Source organism: Microchirus variegatus, assembly GCF_963457635.1.
Source record: "Microchirus variegatus genome assembly, chromosome: 17".
Lineage (NCBI taxonomy): Eukaryota > Metazoa > Chordata > Actinopteri > Pleuronectiformes > Soleidae > Microchirus > Microchirus variegatus.
In genome coordinates this window covers 21,956,664-21,977,012 of record NC_139818.1, presented here as the reverse complement: position 1 = coordinate 21,977,012, position 20,349 = coordinate 21,956,664, and the positions used below count along the sequence as shown (strand labels likewise).

The 20,349-nt window shown below is 43.4% G+C and overlaps 1 protein-coding gene across 1 annotated transcript in view; it reads right to left on the bottom strand.

Annotated features, from left to right (window-relative positions):
* The window catches only part of cacna1g (calcium channel, voltage-dependent, T type, alpha 1G subunit), a gene marked incomplete at both ends in the record, with an annotated part of 267,406 nt that overhangs the window by 62,592 nt on the left and 184,465 nt on the right, over positions 1-20,349 (bottom strand). The window contains 7 exons of the mRNA XM_083903756.1: positions 2,521-2,644; positions 8,640-8,740; positions 9,223-9,402; positions 10,556-10,906; positions 11,405-11,583; positions 14,354-14,447; positions 20,013-20,078. Of these exons, the coding sequence (XP_083759882.1) occupies positions 2,521-2,644; positions 8,640-8,740; positions 9,223-9,402; positions 10,556-10,906; positions 11,405-11,583; positions 14,354-14,447; positions 20,013-20,078 (1,095 nt within the window). The remainder of the gene's footprint in view (positions 1-2,520; positions 2,645-8,639; positions 8,741-9,222; positions 9,403-10,555; positions 10,907-11,404; positions 11,584-14,353; positions 14,448-20,012; positions 20,079-20,349) is intronic.

Sequence of the window (20,349 nt, the reverse complement as noted above, 5' to 3'; positions counted from 1 at the left end):
AAAAAAATTGACGATTGTTCAATTAAGACTGTGCTAAAGGCTTAAAATCACTGTTTCATACATGAACCCGCGTGTGTCGTTGCACCGCGTAAGTTTAGCGAGTGGGAACAGGGAAGACGTCACGATATTCAACGACTCAAACTGTCAGAATCAGATTTTCTTAGCGAGTCGAAAAAGAAGTAACGCCGTGAATTGAGGTCAGCACACGGAAAAAATCCGAAGTCAGAAGTCGGCAAGAGTCCGCTTTCATCGGCGTGTGTTTAACGACCAGTGACGGCAGAAGTGAGAGAGAGAACCTCGCGTTGACAGCTTTAGCCTCGGGTCAAGTCGGAAAACAGGGAAAAGTCTGTCGTGCCTGGCTTGGATTGTAGTCTCTCAAAAGACAATAAGAATCAACAAAGTCGTGTTAATTCGTTAAAAAACGGCTCTCACACGTGCTCCAGACTGTCCACAAACGCCTCTCGCCAACTCTCTGCGGTCAGATAATGTCCAAATGATCCCACATGAGAGTGTTCCCCATCCTTCAAGTTCAAACCTGGACCTCGTTCTTTTGTTGCTGCTGCTGCTGAAAAAAAAAATGCTTCTGACTCAGCCTCGGTCTCTCCCGCTGCATTTCTCACATATGAACGGCAAACTCCAGAAATAGTGAGCTTTTGTTGTGTTGCGACTGGAGCTGAAATTCCAGTAGAGTACAACCCAGCTGAACTTTTCACTCACTCCTCACTTTCAAACGATGATTATTCCCGCTGTCTGGAACCACAACAACAACAACACATCATCATCATCATCGTCGTCGTCGTCATCACCCTGAAGGTCTTTATCGTATTTCAGCCCGAGCTCCAGACGAGAGGCCAAAATATGATTTAGACTAAGAGGCCTAAGTTTGCTCGGTCACACGCCGCTGACAACAATTACTAAAAAACGATTCCACTAGCTTATTCACGCACCACATACATGAGAATTTTGGTCTTTTACCTTCAATACAGAATGGTTAACTAAACACAAACACTTCCTGTATTCATAATTAGCTCTTAAGTGCACACGTGGCCACCCTTGGTAAATTGTAGGGACGTGACGATACTGATATCACAAATATTGAAGTATCTTCCAGTGCTGATATTAGTAGGATACACAGTTTTAGATCATTTATGAACATATGAAGCGGTTAATACACTCTTAGAAATAAGAGAACCCTTTAAAACCCCTTTCCTCAATAAAGGGTTTTACAAGGTAAATTCTCACTTCTCAGAATTTTGACTTTAATCTCAGATTTTTATTCTCAGAATTCATACTTTTTTCTCACCATTCTAAATTCAATCTCAGAATTCTGACTTTAATCTCAGAATTCTAACTTCTCAGAATTTTAATCTCAGAATTCTGACTTTATTCTGAGAAATCTAACTTTAATCTCAGAATTTTAATCTCAGAATTCATACTTTTTTTCTCAGAATTCTAAATTCAATCTCAGAATTCTGACTTTAATCTCAGAATTCTGACTTTATTCTCAGAAATCTAACTTTAATGTCAGAATTTTAATCTCAGAATTCACACTTTTTTTCTCAGAATTCTAAATTCAATCTCAGAATTCTGATTGTAATCTCAAAAATCTAACTTTAATCTCAGAATTCTAAATTTAATCTCAGAATTCATGCTAGTTTTTTGTTGTTGTTGTTGTTTTTTTACTTTCTTTCAAAAATATTTTTTTACATGTGGCCCTAATATTTTTCCATACATTTCCATTTAGGAACTATTTTAAATCATATCAACCATCTTTTTTTTTTTTTTTTTTTTACAAATATTGCAATTATTCTGGTCAAATTAGTTGACATTTTCACTCAATTCCATGAAGAATCTCCACTTCTCTCAGTGTTGGATTTTCAGCTTTTCTTGTACCCACATTATCTATGCGTGCAGAGTTGAAAAGACAAATCCTTCTGTAAACAGTGCGACACAGACCGTCCTCCGTGACGACTTCTCTTTGCTAAATAAAAGCCTCCTCTCCTGGACAACGGCCATGTTTGTCAGCCCCTCAGATAATCGAATCAATTACGCCGCCGCCGCCGCCGCCGCCGTCTACTGCGCGTTTCAGTCGCTAAAACCAGCAGAACGGAGCGTTCTGGCGAGACCGAAACCGCAATTACAATCATCCACGGAACTCCTCGTTTAGTGAGACACGAAAAAAAAAAAAAAATCAAGCGGTGATAATTACTGTGTTTATGTATGCAGCGCTGAGCGAGGGGACGGTGATGGTGGTGTAGCACACATCACCTGACGCTGCTGCATCACCGAGAAGAAGGAGCAGCTCCGAGCTCACTGCGCTCTGAGAAACTGCACTTTCTGTGTGTTTTTGAAAAGCCGCCGACACAAATCTCAGGAAGTCCCGGGCATGTGGGCGTAAAAAAAAAACGTACGTTAGTTTTTCGGGGTTGCGCTCGTACGTTTTTAGAGACTCTGGCTTTCGCCGAGGAGATCGTTGTGCTGTTTGTGTTGCTTGTGTTGCGTTTGCGTTTTGCGACTCACGGCGCTGGTGGGGTCGATGCGAGGCCTCTCCATGGCGATCGTGATGCAGTTGAGGAAGATGATGACCAACACGATGTGGTCGAACATCTTGTGGGCGATGATCTTGTTGCACACGATCCGAAACCTGACGGAATAAAGACACAGAGGGAAGCAGAGCAAATATTGAAATATAAAACATTTCAGTGGTGCGTTTACTGCTTTAAATCAGATAAATGATGTATTCCATCCCTGGAAAGTTGTATTTACAGTATACCAACATATAATGAAGTATATTTGTTGAAATATATACCTTTGTTTTAATCGAATTTATACCTGTAAACCACGTTTTGTGTGTAAAATTGCACATGGTGTCAGTATAAATGGAAAAAAATGTCTGAATAATGGCTAAAACTTTAAAATAATAGTTTATCTTGAATTACGGAAAACAATTGTGTACATTTTTTATATTGTGATATCATTTTTTTTTTGCTAAAAAAAAAATTTTTGGTCTCAAACTCATGGTCCATGGACCACATGGAGACCCCTCGGTTGTTTTCACCAAGTTAAAATGTCATTCTTTTATTATTGTTGCATCATAAATATGTTTTTATTGTGAAGTACGTACCAATCCACATCAAAACAAACGCTTTTATTTTGAAAATCTCTGAAATATCACATTGAATATCATTATTGCGATATCCTGATGTCATTTTAAACCGATTTTTAGTTTTTGGTTTTTTTCACTTGACCGCCCCCTACTGACCAGACTGGACACTCATTGACCTCCAGGTTAATTGAGTTTTAGAACCCTGACATCAGTTAGAATATATGTCCCCTAAAAAAAGTCAATTTAAAGAATGTTTTTCCCACATTCAGACTTTCAGTCCAGACAAGTAATGAACCTCTAAATAATTAAAAACCTCTAAATAATTAATCATGCCATAACTTTGATTACCCAACATAAAAAAAAAACATTCTGAGGCTTTTATTTTGTCCTTATTTGGTGAAACAGACAGCTTGGTTTTGACATTTGCTGATGATGTGATGATAGTTACTTATGCACTACAGCGGCTGCATGAGGTCATTATTCAATCTCACTCAGGCTTTGGTATGCTCCTTTTCCAGAGCATACCAAACATGTCAGAAAACACACACACTGCATCGCTTCCAGTCGAGCGACGACAGACGCGGTGTTTTTTTCGTCGGAATCTCTTTCATGTCTACCACGTGGAAACCAACCAGCAGCAACGTGGGGAAGTTAAGGAACATAAAAATGCTGAGGCTCATTACATTCACAATTCCTTCTGAGATCTGAAACATCCCCTCTATTGTCTATTTGTTTGACTCTTATCTGTATCGCATTATCTGCTGCTCAGACTTCACGTAATCTATTCACGCGCTGCTGAGCCGAGGACCACGTGCACGAGCCCCTCAGCCATCGGGGAACATAGGACCCGGGGAACATAGATACGGTCCCCCTTCGAGTTAGCTTGCGTAAAAAGGGGACCGTACCTATGTTCCCCGGGTCCTAAGTTCCCCGCTTTGTATGTGACCGGGGAACATAGGACCCTTTCTCCAACCCTAACCCTAACCCTACCCTTTTTCAAAAAAGGGTCCTATGTTCCCCTGTCACATACAAAGTGGGGAACATAGGACCCGGGGAACATAGGTACGGTCCCCTTTTTACGCAAGCTAACTCGAAGGGGGACCGTATCTATGTTCCCCGGGTCCTATGTTCCCCGCTTTGTATGTGACCGGGGAACATAGGACCCTTTCTCTAACCCTAACCCTAACCCTACCCTTTTTCAAAAAAGGGTCCTATGTTCCCCTGTCACATACAAAGTGGGGAACATAGGACCCGGGGAACATAGGTACGGTCCCCTTTTTACGCAAGCTAACTCGAAGGGGGACCGTATCTATGTTCCCCGGGTCCTATGTTCCCCGCTTTGTATGTGACCGGGGAACATAGGACCCTTTCTCTAACCCTAACCCTAACCCTACCCTTTTTCAAAAAAGGGTCCTATGTTCCCCTGTCACATACAAAGTGGGGAACATAGGACCTTTTTTGGAAAAAAATGGGGAACATAGGACCCGGGGAACATAGGTACGACCCCGCGTAAAAGTGCTTGGTGTTGTTGTTACTGTGACTACACAGTGTGTTAAAGCTAGCATATTTCAAACATGTACTCTAGTTAGAAGAGCGACAGAGTGATGCTGAAAAAACTAACTTTTTGTCCTTTTATGTTTGGGTTTTTCAGCTAAAAAGGAGAAAATGCTTTCATATGTTCGGATGGAGGGATAGCACTCTTGCCCTTTGAGTTAGCTTGCGTAAAAGTGCATGGTGTTGTTGTTACTGTGACTACACGGTGTGTTAAAGCTAGCACATTTCAAACATGTACTCTAGATAGAAGAGATAGTGTGATGCTGAAAAAACTAACTTTTTGTCCTTTTATGTTAGGGTTTTTAAGCTAAAAAGGAGAAAATGCTTTCATATGTTCGAATGGAGGGTTAGCACTCTTGCCCTTTGAGTTAGCTTGCGTAAACGTGCATGGTGTTGTTGTTACTGTGACGACACGGTGTGTTAAAGCTAGCATATTTCAAAACATGTACTCTAAATAGAACAGATAGTGTGATGCTGAAAAAACTAACTTTTTGTCCTTTTATGTTAGGGTTTTTAAGCTAAAAAGGAGAAAATGCTTTCATATGTTCGAATGGAGGGTTAGCACTCTTGCCCTTTGAGTTAGCTTGCGTAAAAGTGCATGGTGTTGTTGTTACTGTGACGACACGGTGTGTTAAAGCTAGCATATTTCAAAACATGTACTCTAAATAGAACAGATAGTGTGATGCTGAAAAAACTAACTTTTTGTCCTTTTATGTTAGGGTTTTTAAGCTAAAAAGGAGAAAATGCTTTCATATGTTCGAATGGAGGGTTAGCACTCTTGCCCTTTGAGTTAGCTTGCGTAAAAGTGCTTGGTGTTGTTGTTACTGTGACTACACGGTGTGTTAAAGCTAGCATATTTCAAACATACTCTAGTTAGAAGCGCAACAGAGTGATGCTGCAAACACTAACTTTTTGGCCTTTTGTTGTTTGGGTTTGTCAACTAAAAAGGAGAAAAGCTTTGATATGTTTGGATTGTGGGTTAGCATTCTTGCCTTCGAGTTAGCTTGCGTAAAAGTGCTTGGTGTTGTTGTTACTGTGACTACACGGTGTGTTAAAGGGGGTCGTACCTATGTTCCCCGGGTCCTATGTTCCCCGTTTTCCCCAAAAAAGGTCCACTTTGTATGTGACAGGGGAACATAGGACCCTTTTTTGGAAAAAGGGTAGGGTTAGTATTAGGGTTAGAGAAAGGGTCCTATGTTCCCCGGTCACATACAAAGCGGGGAACATAGGACCCGGGGAACATAGGTACGGTCCCGTGTTAAAGCTAGCATATTTCAAACGTACTCTAGTTAGAAGCGCAACAGAGTGTTGCTGCAAACACTAACTTTTTGGCCTTTTGTTGTTTGGGTTTGTCAACTAAAAAGGAGAAAAGCTTTGATATGTTTGGATGGAGGGTTAGCACTCTTGCCTTCGAGTTAGCTTGCGTAAAAGTGCTTGGTGTTGTTGTTACTGTGACTACACGGTGTGTTAAAGCTAGCACATTTCAAACATGTACTCTAGATAGAAGAGATAGTGTGATGCTGAAAAAACTAACTTTTTGTCCTTTTATGTTTGGGGTTTTCAGCTAAAAAGGAGAAAATGCTTTCATATGTTTGGATGACGGTTAGCACTCTTGCCCTTTGAGTTAGCTTGCGTAAAAAGTGGTTGGGTGTTGTTGTTACTGTGACTGTTTAATTAGCACGTCGCGGCCGCTATAGCGACAGTACTGCGGGGTTACCGCGTTACGCTTGGCGCTCCCTTTCGCAGCCACGTCCTTCAAAGCGAGACGACAGGGACTCACGAAAGCCGCGAGGAGGAGGAGGCAGAGGAGGACGAGCGAGAGGAGAATTCAGCGCTTCGTGGCTTAGCTAACGCTCAGCGGGAGAAACTCCCTTCCTCCCTCTGCTCCTGCTTACTCAACCCTGACATGGCAGAAAGACGCAGATAAAAGAGACTTCAGAAGTGAGAGGGAACAGAAGGAAAATAATACCGCGCCGACATTGCAGTGAAAACATTTTTGCCGTTGCATATGGCATTAAAAAGAATGTCAGTCAAATGCAATGTGAGGAGTCTTTTTTTTCTTCTTGTAAATAAGGAGTCTCAGCGTTTCCCTGTTCAACTTTTTTTACGCAGTATTGTTCCTGTGGCAGTTCTGTTAATGTAGCACATTTTCATTTCGAAGCAAACTCAATGTACTTTTTTTGTTCACTCAAAATATAGCGTATAGCATAAGCGTCTTTTCTAACATCTCGCTTTTGTCTGCAGTAGATTCAAACCCAGGGGAACGCGTTCATTTCTTCTAATACGTCTTTATTACTCGTTTTAGAAAATAATGACTCGGCACTTTGTGTGATATGTGATATGCACAAACTGCTCATTTACCACCGAGTTTAACAAAGGGTCGCTAAATTGAACCGCGTGTAACCGTGGTGACATTACCGGTCGTCCCCATGGCACTTTCTTTCTTTTAAAAAGGATAATATGAATGTTTGGCTGCTTCATTCATTTACATTTAAAGGTGAAGTAAGTAGTTTATAGTGCCATCTAGAGGAGAGGCGGAAATTTACAACAAAGAACTGCTCCTCTGCTCACCCCCTCCCTTCCCTGAGCGCTACGGTATCCGCAGCCGGTCAAATGTCGTCCTCGTCGTCTTTCTCCGTGTCAGCAGATGAGGTTCGTGAGGTCGAGGGAGAGGGCGGAGCTACCGCGGCCGTAGCAGACGAAGCGGAGGGAGAGGAGGCGGGACTTCCGCTACAAGTAAAGAGACGCTTGATTTGTTCTCTCGCGTTTGTCCTTACAGGCTCCCGTAGAAACATGGCGTCTCGCTGCTAACAGTGGCTATGCAACCGCGGCCCGCGACCATGTTATTTTACATGACTTTTTGAAACACTACGAAAATGAAACAAAAACTATTATACAGCGACTAGACAATGCAGGAGCACATAATATGTATAAAAAAGTGGATTTTGGGTTATATAAACCCATAAATACTACACAGTGTCCCTTTAAAACGCACACCCTTATCTAACACTGTAACACTCTTTAAAGGTGCCATATGTAAGAATGTGGCCAAAAACAGTTACTACATTAAAATTCTAAATACCGCCGTCTTTTAGGTTTAGTTTTCTGACGTAACTGGCAACCCCGTGGCTATTCGGCAGCTGAGACTCTACTGACTGCAATGATTGGTAGGTGGCGCCACCTGACGCCAAAACATGATTTGCAGTCTGCAAAAGATTTTTTTTTTAATGCAAATATTTTGTCTGTACTGTTGTTGTTGGTGAGTTCAGTTTGTTATATGAACATTATTCCTGAGTCTCTGTGACATATTAGGAGGATTTTATGTCCAGTTGCTTTAGATTTATTACATAATGCACCTTTAAGCCTCGAAATGTCAATTTTTCCAGAATAACTTTGGAAGTTATTTCCAATTTACTGCATGAAATAGCGTATTAAACATTAAGGAAAAACCCCTGCAGTTGTACAGTACTGTACACAAACAACAGATGCTGTGTGTTACATTAGAATTTTGAACAGTATAACACATATTTACAATAAGTAATTCTTTTTTTGGGGGGTTATTTTAATCATAAAGGGGCCCAGTTTTTCCAAAATAACCTTCAATATCTGGCAGTTATTTACAATGTACTGCACGTTAATGTAAAATGAAGAAAAAAATAAAAGTTTTATTGAGGAAAAAACACTGTAGTTGTACACAAACACCAGATTTTGTGTGTTAAATTTGAAATTTGAACAGTATAACACGTTATTTGGTTGAGTTTTAGTCTTAATGTCCAATAACAGGCCAAAAAAAATCTCTCCTGCAAGAGCGCAGGTGAAATTACCGTAATAACCACACATTGGCTTTCACCTGCAACATCTCAGATTTCAGAAATTGTTGGATGTTTTTTCCAGATGGCACAACCCGTTGCGTAAATTACGGTAACAAAAAGTTGCGAGACGTGATGTGATAGCAGACGAGCAGAGGTTTTAAATGTACCTGGACTCTGGAGGGAAGAGGTAGAGGGACCAGGTGTCTCTCTGTCGACACCACTCCGGCTGCTTCTTCTCCAACCAGCGGAACAATCTGGCAAAGCGACTCTGTGCCGAGTAAAAAAACAGCGGCATTTTACATTATACTCATAAGGACGTGAGTCACAATCGTTCTCCGCAGACAGAACTCCCTGGATTTATCTGTTTTATTCATAGATACAAATTCATATGGTTAAAAAACAAAAACACGGTTCATTAAAAACAGCGCTGACGGAGCGGGAACATGCAAATGAGCAGAGTTCATATTCCAGCTGAGATCAGACACAAAAAGCCCTGTAATTTAAGGTCTGGAGAGGAGCAAAAAACACAAAGTATATAACACACGCATTATGTTTCTGGTTGATCATCGCTATAAAGCACGCGGCCTACTTTACATACAGACGATATTGTGACGTATGAAATCTCCTTAGGGAAAAGTGTACGTCCTTTATGGATGAATGTTTTAAACCCAAGAAGGAAACTTTGAAAGAAACTTTTCGTATATATATATATATATATATATATATATGAATATAAGTGTATGCACTGACCAGATGAGGCTCCTCCTCGGCGTTCTCGTCTTCCGTGTTGTCCTCCAGCGAGACGTGCGTCGGACCCAGGACCGACAAAGATCCCTTGCCGTTGCAGTCGCTGTGCTCCGCGGACCGCAGGTGGCTCAGCGACGGCGGCCTGGAGCTGTGCATGCTCGCCGAGCGGTACAGGTACGGCACCTGCGCGTGGGAAACGGGAAAAGCGAGAAAGAAAGCGTGAACTTTCTCAACGCACGGCCTACTTTAAGTTGATGAAAGTACATTTTTCGACAGAATTTAAAGCTTTTAAAAATGCCGGATAATAGCCTGAACCTTTTCCCGTCCACCACCACAACGGGTAGAAGTAAAAACTATAGATACATTTTTGATTATTTCGGCATAGGCAGGCAACATATTTTGGGTTTCACTGATCGAACTAGGACTTTTGCACCTTCTCTGTTTACAGCTTTCATTCATTCTAACATTAATAATAACATCGAACACCTAATATTGGCTACAAAGGTGTCCAGGAAACCAGAGAGACGATAAAAACAGTGACGAGATGAATGAAGCGTTCCTGAGATGGACGATATCGCCTCAGGTCAAAGTGTCACAAACGTCCACGTTTGACCGCGTTTGACCTGCTGAGCCATCGAAAAGAGAACGAGACTCAACAACTGCAGCTTTATTCTGGAATAAATACACCTTCAACCGTACACTCTTAGAAATAAGGGTTCCAAAAAGGGTCCTTCTACAAGGGCTGAAGTTCTACCTGGAACCACTTGCTTCTGAAGAAAGGGTTTCTCAAGGGTTCTTGGTAACACTAATGGTTCCAGTAAGAACCATTTTGATCCAGAGAACCCTTTAAAACCCCCTTTCCCCGAATAAAGGGTTTTAAAAGGGTTCTTGGTTGAACCCTCCAAAAAGGGTTCTCCTATGAGGACAAGCCCAAGATCCTTATATGGTTCTACTACAGCAGCTGTGACCTTCGGTGGTTAAGGAAAATCCTCCCAATGATGGATTGAGTAAAACGCAGCTCCGGTTACTATGTAGAGTTTTACAGGACCAATTGTGGATTTAAGTACGACCGCGGTCGTAGTTGCGATTGTCTGCGTTATGCGTTTGCTCTCACTCTCAGTCGGATAAAGTGCGGATGTTCCCCCCTCTCGCTACGACCTGTGATCATAGCGCTAACCGCCGCAGTAAAGGCAACAAAGGAACGAGGCCGTAAAAGTGTGACACTATAATTTTAAGACGCGCATTAAACCGTGCAGCGCGTGCAGCTTTTATCTGTGAAAACTGTTTTTTGGTTACGGCTCCAACAAGGAGGCGCGGCGGGTTGTTGCTACGCTACCTGTAGCAGATCAGGGGGCAAGTCCATGGAGCTCCGAGTCTCCACCGATTCCATCCTGCGGTGTCGCGGGCCTCGCTTTGACTGCGACATGGAGTCGGTCCTGGCCAGGGAGGCGTTATCATCCTCCATTAACCCTCCTCCTCCTCCGCCTCCTCCTCCTTCTCCTCCACCCTCGCCGTCTTCCGAGCTGGAGCCACCTTCCTTGGAGAGCAGCGAGCGCCGCTCGCCGGACTGCCTCTTTTGGCGCTTGATGGACGAGGCGCGACCCTGGCTGTTCCAGCTGGACCTCCGGCTGGTCCAGCCGCTGCCCGAGCTCCACGGGGCGTAAGGGGAGGCGCTTCGGGCGCTGGCCTGGACACCGGCAAAAACACGAACACAAGAAAGAATGAGCAAAGTGGGTTCCCCTCGTGCAAATGACGAGACGTAATTGTGAGCTGAGCTCGGCTTAATTGAGATTCACGCCGACAGAGAGCGACAGGAGCGAGATGTAGAGATCTGGGGCTAATTTTCTCTTAGCCTCCATTACCGCGAGCAATTTGTCAAATAAAAACTGGCAGAGGCAGCGGCGACACGCCGAGAGTAGGACTGGCACGCCACAATATCTTCATCATCATCAATCGTGACCTCATCACATCAGCAGGACATATACGGGGCGCCGGGTGGCGGCGGCGGCAGCGGCTGCGGCTGCGGCGGCCTGGAGTAATTCTTGGTAATTGTACAATTACACACGGACTAATGTCGGCTTTGTGACTTGCCACATGCTTTTTTGGTGATTATAATAACAATAATAATAATAATAATAATAATAATAATAATAATAATAATAATAATAATAATAAATGCACTAACCGGTGATTTGTCATAGCAGGCCGGGTCCATGGAGACGCTGCTGCCCCGACGCGACTCACAGCCCAGGACGGGGTCACCGCCGACGGGCAGCTTGGGCACGGGCATGGGGGTGGCGGCCGTGTGAGTGATAAGAGGCGGAGTCAGGTTGGCCTTCAGGTCCACGTGGCCATTCACGGGCACTACTGTAGTGAAGGGAAGAGCAACGGAGTGCAAATAACGCTATACGTTACGACAAATTTACCATATTTTTGCGCGTTTCGCGTTGGAATTGGGTAGCGGCGGTTTGCAGGACATTCATCAAAATAAGAGTTTGTTTATGTGATTAAACAGCGTATTTGTACAGGAATAACATGGATTAATCACAGTAATTTAGTGTATGGCTATACTGCTAAAAAAACACTAGTAATACATGGTTAGCTGTGATGACACAGTTGAGAAAACTGTATTTATACAGGTAAAACTGCATAATATATGGCCTAGATGTGAAGTAAGAGTAAACAGATGACACATTTGAAGTACCGGAGTGTAAAAATGACACACTGACCATAAACTACTATAAAAATACCCACAGTAATTTACTGTGAATGTACACTTATTCTACAGCGTGTGTGAGTGGGTTAGGGTAAAAGGAAGTGAGGCTAAAAATTAGCAAGGTTTAATGTAAAGAATAAAGGAAAATCACAAAGAGTAAAAGCATCACAGAGAGAAATACAACCTTCCAATTGAATAAAAACAGTGGTTGCACCCTCGGTAACATTGCACGGCATTATTTAAAGAAAAAAAAAATGGATGCCTCCAACATGAATATTTCAGGAGGGCAATAATCTTACGGGACGCTAGCAGAGCATATTTTGTGAGGCAGCAACACAAATAATTGACACGAGGGGGAGGAACGTGACTTAAATAATATTAATTCTGCCGTTTTTAAAAAAAACTCTATCCAAGCACAGGGTAGATGCACATTAGCTCTCCCAGCTATGTAAGCACTATATTTTTTTTGGGTTGTTGTTGTTGTTGTTGTTTTACAGTACAGAGAATCTGACGAGCCTGAAGCGGAGCCTGAGATAATATCCTACATGTGGGGGGGGGGGGGGTTGAGCGCTGTACAGTAGCATTTCCACTGGGCTTTTCAGTCTGCACAAACAGTAATTAGAGAGGACGGGGAACTGGTGTAAGAGGAATTATGGATGAGTCTGCTGCGCTGGTTTTGATGCGGCGCAAGACGGAGACGGAGAGAGAGGCACTCAGTGTCCACTGAGCGCGGTCACAGCCCGGTGGGGGAAAATACCCGAGACAAGGAAGACCGAAGACTTAGATCAGGAATGTGATGATCGGTTGCAGTTTAAAATGCCCGAAGCGCCCCAAACTAGCTGCTGATGTTGTTATTTTAAACAACACGGCGTGTGGTCTGTAATGCAGTCTTTCCGTCACGGCACAGTACGGCACGGTTCGGGAATGTTACAGCCCTCGGTCAGGTCTTGCGTTCCGACTGAGAACAGTAACCTTTACTTGGGAGGCGAGGTGCGATGGTCATGTCAGCGAGATAAGTAGAGGGTATCCGCGGGGTCTTAAAAAGTCTAAAAATCCAAGAATTTGAATTTAAGGCCTTAAAATGTCTTAAATGTCTCGAATTAAATACAGTTTTGAAAGTTCTTAAAAATCTATTAACGTTACTTTTATTTAAAACGTGCATAAACCTCAGTCTCGCTTTGATATGTTCCTATTTTTGATGATACGATAACACAACTACAACGCGGAACTAAAGTATAGGCCACCTGTGCTGCCCGGTGAGAATTTATCGAGCGCCACTAGCTAGCGCGCTGTGCGCTCGCCGCGGTGCGTTACAGCCTAGCATAGCAGCGGAGAAAACTTCACGAAAGCCCACAGCTAAGCCGAATTTCAAGTTTTGAAATGGGTCTTAAATTGTATTCATTATGGTCTTAAAAAAGTCTTAAAAAGCCTTAAATTTGACTTGTTGAAACCTGCAGAGACCCCGTACGTAGCGCGACACCGCAACTGGTGCGACTACGACGACATTGACAGACAACAAAGGAGGACGTCGAGCAGCTCGTTTGTTTCTGCACGGTTTGTGGCCGTCACGTGTTGAAGAAGAGCCGCCCAATTAGCTGACGGTCGTCTAGGTCTAGCTAACCCGTACCATACCACACAGTTACTCTGGGACCACAAGGGAGGGGTACTGAAAAATTTAGCGTTGGGGGTCGGTAAATTTGGTACTATTCCAAAAAGTAGGTACTTTGCGCTAAATGCTTAGCTGTTCGTTTGTAGCGGTGGACTTCTTGACCTAATCTCAAACAATTTTCTATGGCTACCCTCTTCTTTGATGTTTCATTTGACCAAAAACAAGTAGTATTCGCAGTTTGCGCGTACGGTCAATGCGTATTCAGGACGTGCAGGCAGATTTGTCTGGAAAAGCGCTTGCACGAACTGATGCAAAAATGTGTTGATGACGGTGAACAATTGAGCACATGTGGAGATGGTATGGCCTCTGGTAAGAGCGGAAAAGCTTCCGATAGCAGACAAATGCTAATGGTACATCCCATCCCTTCCCAATGGGCCATTTTGAAACCTCATTGTGATGGATTTCATTCAAACTGAGCTCTTTTTTTACAACTAGCAGAGTCGCTAGGCTTTGCTTTTCAAAGCGCAAGTCTACGTCCATTTATTATCAACACTTCATAGTCAGGGTTAGGCAGGGGCACAAATATCAGCGTTTCACACAGACATTCAAATCTTTTCATGACTAGCATGGGCGGATTATGTTTATGTTTTTTTTTAGAAAATATTAAGCCTCTATAGCTTCAAGTCAACTGGCAACTGTCTTTGTAACAGGGTTTAGATCAGTGCTCTACGTTCCTGTTAAAACAGCCATGCGATGACTTGAGTGTGTACTTCAATGGTGTGTGTGTGTGTGTGTGCATCGTGCCTCACCTGCAGAGGCCGATAAATCCTTCTTGCTGCCGTTAACGTCCTCCAAGCTCCGCGCGAAGGAATCGATCTCCGAACCTGCATTAGAATCATCACCCTTGACGCACACACACACACACACACACACAGTGTTAGAGAGTCGCATCTGCGGAGATCCGCGTTAACCCCCGAAAAGCGAGCGAGTCGACGTTGCCTCTAAACACAGATCCTCTCAAATGTCATGTCATCGGTTCTCGGGGGGTTCAAATGCGATCGGGGATCGGTCGTTAGAGGCAACCCGTCTCTTTAGGGCACAAAGGTGAGGGGGTGTGGTCTCCCTGATTCCAGGGTTTTAAAGGTCAAAGGGTACAGAAGGGGGAAGGGGGAGAGAAAAGATCATGCACTGAGAAACCACACTGAAACACAACCGTGGCGACTCGATTTGCCCGCCGCGATCCACAAACGGCTAACAAAAGCGCTTCAGTGTGGTTTGCAAGGTCTACAACTTTCTCCACTTAGACAACAAACACACACACGACACACGACACACTCCACCAAAAACCAACATCACAGCGGCGACGGGGTCTTTACGCGTCGTGATCGTTCCATCGTCAGCTCACACTTTACATTATCTTTCCACGTTCTCGACGTCTTTCACGAGCTCATAAATTAACGCTCTTCGCGCCTCTGATCTGAACGAACCCACTGCAGCGAACCTGAGAGGGTTTTTTTTTTTGCTGTTGTTGTTGTATTTCTGTGCGTGTTTGCCGTCGTGCCAGAGCCCGCAGACTCCATTAATATGTGAGAGGGTGTCAGGTGGTACGCTGGATTAATAGATTAATAGAACGCCGGGACCGACACCAGTGAAGTCAGATCTCTGTGTGTGTGGCGGCAGCAGCAGCGAAAGTGCAGGAAAAGCCTCAGGACCTAATCGCTATGCACCTCATTTTAAACTAACAAATGACTTTTTCTCGACACTCCACATGGGCGTCAGGGATAAAAGACGCTGCATATTGTGTTTGTCATCGAGGAACCAAATTTGCATGTTTCTCTCGCATATAAAGCTTACAATTGTGTTTTTCAAATTAGGGGTCGAAAATGTGGTCAGGGAAAGCAAATGCTAATTAGCTAGCAGGTCGATCAATAAAGGGGGCGGGCGGGGGGGGGGGGGGGGGGGGGGGGTTAGGGCTGCACAATCCTGCATCTTATTTAATCCAGTGACTCATTCTATTGAAAGTTAATTCATAGCAGGAAGCATAAACCCTCCCGGGGTCTGAATCATATATAGCGAGCGTATAAAAATAGGTTCTTAATTACTTTGTTGCTTAATGCTTTTTTCCGTGTAAATAACGGCGTGCCTCAGGGGTCAACGCTGGGCCCGTTCTTACTCGTATTTATACTTGAGCTTTGGAGCGTCGTTTTGCAAACCATTGTAAGGATTTATACTTCGACATTTAAACCTCAAGTGTTTGTTACTGGGTCTATTGACTATTTTGTGGTTCAAAACAATCAGGTTTGTGTGGGGGGGGGGGTTTTTGTTGTTGTTGTTGAAAACTCGCTGCAAACGCTCACCTGTTTTAGCCTTCAGTGTATTTAAACGTTGATCTGGAAATGTTTTGACTGATTACTTTTACTTCCTGACCTTCTCTTGAGCTCTCGCGTGGCACGACAACAATTGAAAGAGACAACATTTATCTATCCCCGAGTCCTCAGACCTCTCACCATCACCTCATCATCATCATCATCATCATCATCATCGTCTTCCGGCTCCAACTGTGGACGGACGACTTTGAAAGTGAAAGCACACGTTTGATTTAAGCGTCCACAGTTTCCCATGTTCTAGTTTTTAATAGTAAATCGGGAAAAACCTGGCTTAAACTTTGACGTACAGGTGGTTAGTGATAGTGACGAAGACCGCAAAACCAAGGGGACCCCACAAATTGGCAGTAAAGACGGTAACACTAAATCAGACTGCAGGGATGAATCCAGCACAGGCCTGATTTTGAGTCTCCACAGGCCAATGCCACGTTGTCATTTTGGTCGTATCTGCAGTTCGAAGAAGACATTTCTCTCCGATCTGACTCAAAAGGACTGATCACAACTCAATATGCTTCGGTTGCAAAGTCATTCGTTTACTTTGCGGAGGCTTAAATCAAGACGAACGAGGAGAAGGAAGTGTTCTTTTCAAAGCAGGAGGTAGCGTTGATAGCTTTGGAGCATGGGGGGGGGGGGGGGGGTTGGCGGCGGGCATTGGACCCCAGAGAAATCCTTTGCGCCTGAAATAGCGTTTAGAGTTGTTTAGATAGCTTGTTTACACTCGGTCAACCCAATTTGGACACATGGTGGTGGGGGGGGGGGGGGGGTGGTGGTTGGGGGGTGGACCGGGCCTGCTGCTGATAATAGCCGCGCAATAATAGACACCAGCGACACAGAGAGAAAAAGCTCAATTATTGTCGCTTGCAAATGGGGAGACGGAGAGAGGGCGGCTGTTGTTGATAGGAGGAAGAGGGTAATTGTGTACATGTGTGTGTGTGTGTGTAATGTGTTTGTGTTTGTGTTTGTGTGTTGTTGTGTGTCCGCCAAAATGTGTGTCCTATCACAGTCCCCAGAATTAGATTGGAAAACCTGTGCCGTGGCAGCAAATCTCAAACTAACACCAAGGAGTTTAATGACAACAAAAAATATGCAGGTACTTGCGTGGAAGTCGGAGGCTGCCAATAAGTAAAGAGGTAATGAAAACGCAGCTTTAATTTTTCCCTTTTGAATAAACTGTATAACTTCATTTACATAATAGGCAAAACTATTTCACTCTACTGTATTTTTTTATCCGACTAAATGAATCCAAAGTTCTTGGAAAACAACTTTCAGTTTTTAATTGGGTGAAAAAAATATAGTCAATTTTAAATAATCAGCACAGTAAAAGTGCCTGTCGAAAAATGTAAATTAAAACCACAGACGCGATCCGAAACAAAACACTGTCATAATGACGATGGAAGCGAACGATTAGCCTGTAATTCAGACTTTCAAATTGGCTGATTTGAAAGTTTGAACCAATTTGAAAGCTTCTAAATTGGCGACAGCGATTCGTATCAACGCTGACAGACACAGACTTCCACTGTACAGCGTACACAAAAAGGTCACACGAGGCAATACAGGAATAAATACACGATAATACAGCTCGACCCTTTAACGATTAACCGTTAAACCAATAAGCAGACTCCACTCAAAAGAAGCCACTTTGAAGCTCAGCCAACCAGATTTTTTTTTTTTTTCTTAAAAAGGCTCCAATTTGGAATATCTGCCCGTCGTAAAATCAGTTTTTGGAGACGAGTCAACGTCGGAGCGTCGGAGGACGCGAGGACACGGACTTTCAACCATCTGTTGTCTAAGGACTCATTTCAGAGAGTGTGTGCCCTAAAGAGCTTGACTCATGAAAACCGTCGACCTCCTCCTCCTCCTCCTCCTCCTCCTCCGCTCTGGTTATTAGCTCTCATCCTGTAGTCCAGCTGGATTTATCTGGCTGTGATGAGGCTTCCCAAAAAAAAATAAAAAATCCTCCTCCTCCCTCCCTCCTCCCCATTTTATCTGCCAGCCAGAAAAAACAGAGACTGAGACGGGGGGAGATTTTTTTTTGGCAGGTGTTCTTACCCTGAGGCTGGAGAGGGGAGGGAGGGGGGAGGGGGGCTGTTGGAAGGTGAGCGTTTGATTTGAGGTTTGATGTGGAGTCTACTTTTTTTTTTTTTTTTTTTTTTTTTTCTTAAGAAAAGAAAGAAATCATATACACAGCAAAAAAAAAGTGATGCAAATGTTTAAGCCACATGGCGTCTCTCTCTATAAGAAGTCACTTCATGCCCCCGATGAGTGTCAGCAGCGAGGGCAGCGTGCAGGAAGCAGGAAGCAGGAAGCAGGTCAGGGATGTTTGGAGATGATGTGACAGAGTCTCTGGCGGCCATGTTGGAGGCGACCGCTGTTCATCGAGGTCATTTAAAACCAATTCGATCAATATCTACCACTGTGTCTTGTAGGGAGAAGAGAAAAATATTTTCCCTTTCTAGGACACGTTGTCTGCAAGTGCACGTTTTTCTAAAAGTTTAAAGGCGTAAGAATGTAAGAATGTGGCCAAAAACGGTTACTACACTCAAATTCAGAGGTCTTTTAGGTTTCGTTTTCTGACGTAACTGGCAACCCGTGGTTGCTCGGCAGCTGAGGCTCTACTGACTGCAATGATTGGTAGACGCCGGTAGGTGGCGCCACATGCCAAAACATGATTTCAAAACATAAACATGATTTGCAGTCTGCAAAATATTTTTTTTAATGCAAATATTTTGTCTGTACTGTTGTTGTTGGTGAGTTCAGTTTGTTATATGAACATTATTCCTGAGTCTCTGTGACATATTAGGAGGATTTTATGGCCAGTTGCTTTAGATTTACATATTACATAATGCACCTTTAATTATAGCATTGTAATCATGTTTGTGAAAAATTAAAAAAAAAAAAAAAATTTAATTGGTGAACCCATAAAAGGACCAGAAAATGTCCCTTCGCTCATTTTTCCAGAACTCTTAGAATTTACTTCATGCTAAAAGAGAGTATTAACAGTTTAAAGTCAAGAAAACGCCCCAAAAATTTAGTTTTATTCAAAAAAAAAAACAAAAAAACACAGTAGGTGTACACTTATAAGCGATTTTGCATTTATTTTGGAAATTCGAACAGTATAAAACTTATTTCCTATATATAATTTTTTTAAATATTTGTCTCAAAATGTGATATTTGATAAACATTCTATGCTCTCTGCTCTGTTTCTCCACCACTCTGAGTGTGTGTGAGAGAGAAATTACCGTAATAACCACATAGTTTTGCTATGAGGTGCAAATTCTTAGCTTTCAGAAACTGTTGGAATTCGTCCAGTTAGAACAAACTGTCGCTTAAAGGGTTCGTTGCGGCTCTTTTAGGCTGATGCATCGTGTTTCCCCGGTACGAACACATTTAAAAAAAGTTTAGAATGAACTTTTCTTACTCAAATTTAGCCTGAAATTGAAGTACAGTTGCCTGTTTTGAAAGTAGAATAAAGTCAAAAAATAGTCACTATATTAGCAGGTTTCTCCTTGGTGTTTAATATGTTTCTAACAAGAAAAAGCACCATGGAAACTGTAGCTGACGTTTTTTTTCAGATGGATTACACACCACAGGGAGTTTAATGTCTATTTAATTGTTGGTAGAAAGTCACCTGGTGCCGTCTAAGCAGACAGTAAATGGGACTTTTACTTCACCCACCTCAGTTTCTCTAATGGGTTGGCAACAGTGAACGTCTCCAAAAAAAAGAAAAAAGAAAACTGTGGATAAAAAAAATGAAATTATATCTGTCTGCTTCAGTGGATAATTTTTGTTTTTAATTTGAGCAGAGTGGCTCTTTACGAGTCCATTTCCAAGCAATACTTTGGGTATTTTTGCGCGATTACGGCGACGCGGAGATAAATTACGGCCCCGATCGTCGAAACGCGACGCCAAAAAACACGAGAAAAAGTCATTCTGCCCGCGAAACTGCGGCCACGGAGAGAACTGTGACATCATCCAAAAGAGGAACAGGTGGTGAGGGAGGTTCAGAGGGGAGGATGATGGAGGGAGGAGGGAGGAAGGGAGGGGGGGAGGGGGGAGGCAAGTTGGCTGCAGTGGCTGTACATACCCCTGATTCTACAGGCAGCTGAATTAGGCTCGGCTCGGCATGCAAGTCCTCCCGCTTGGTTATTTCCTGCAGCAGCGGAAGTGATCGGTGCAGCCGGACAGGAAAGGGAGGCGAGGACGGGGGGAGGACGGGGGGGGGGGGTTGAGGGGGGGAGAGGTACAGGTGAGACGCAGCAGAAAGAGGAAAAGGTTAAAAAAAACAAAAAAGGAGGTTCAGCCCCGTTTGAAAAAAAAAATAACAACTCGGAAACTCCACCATGCAAACGGAAGCGGCCGTTCCCCCCCCGAAATCGCAACGTGCGGCAGCACGTGTGCGCGTCACAGCCACACGAGGACCT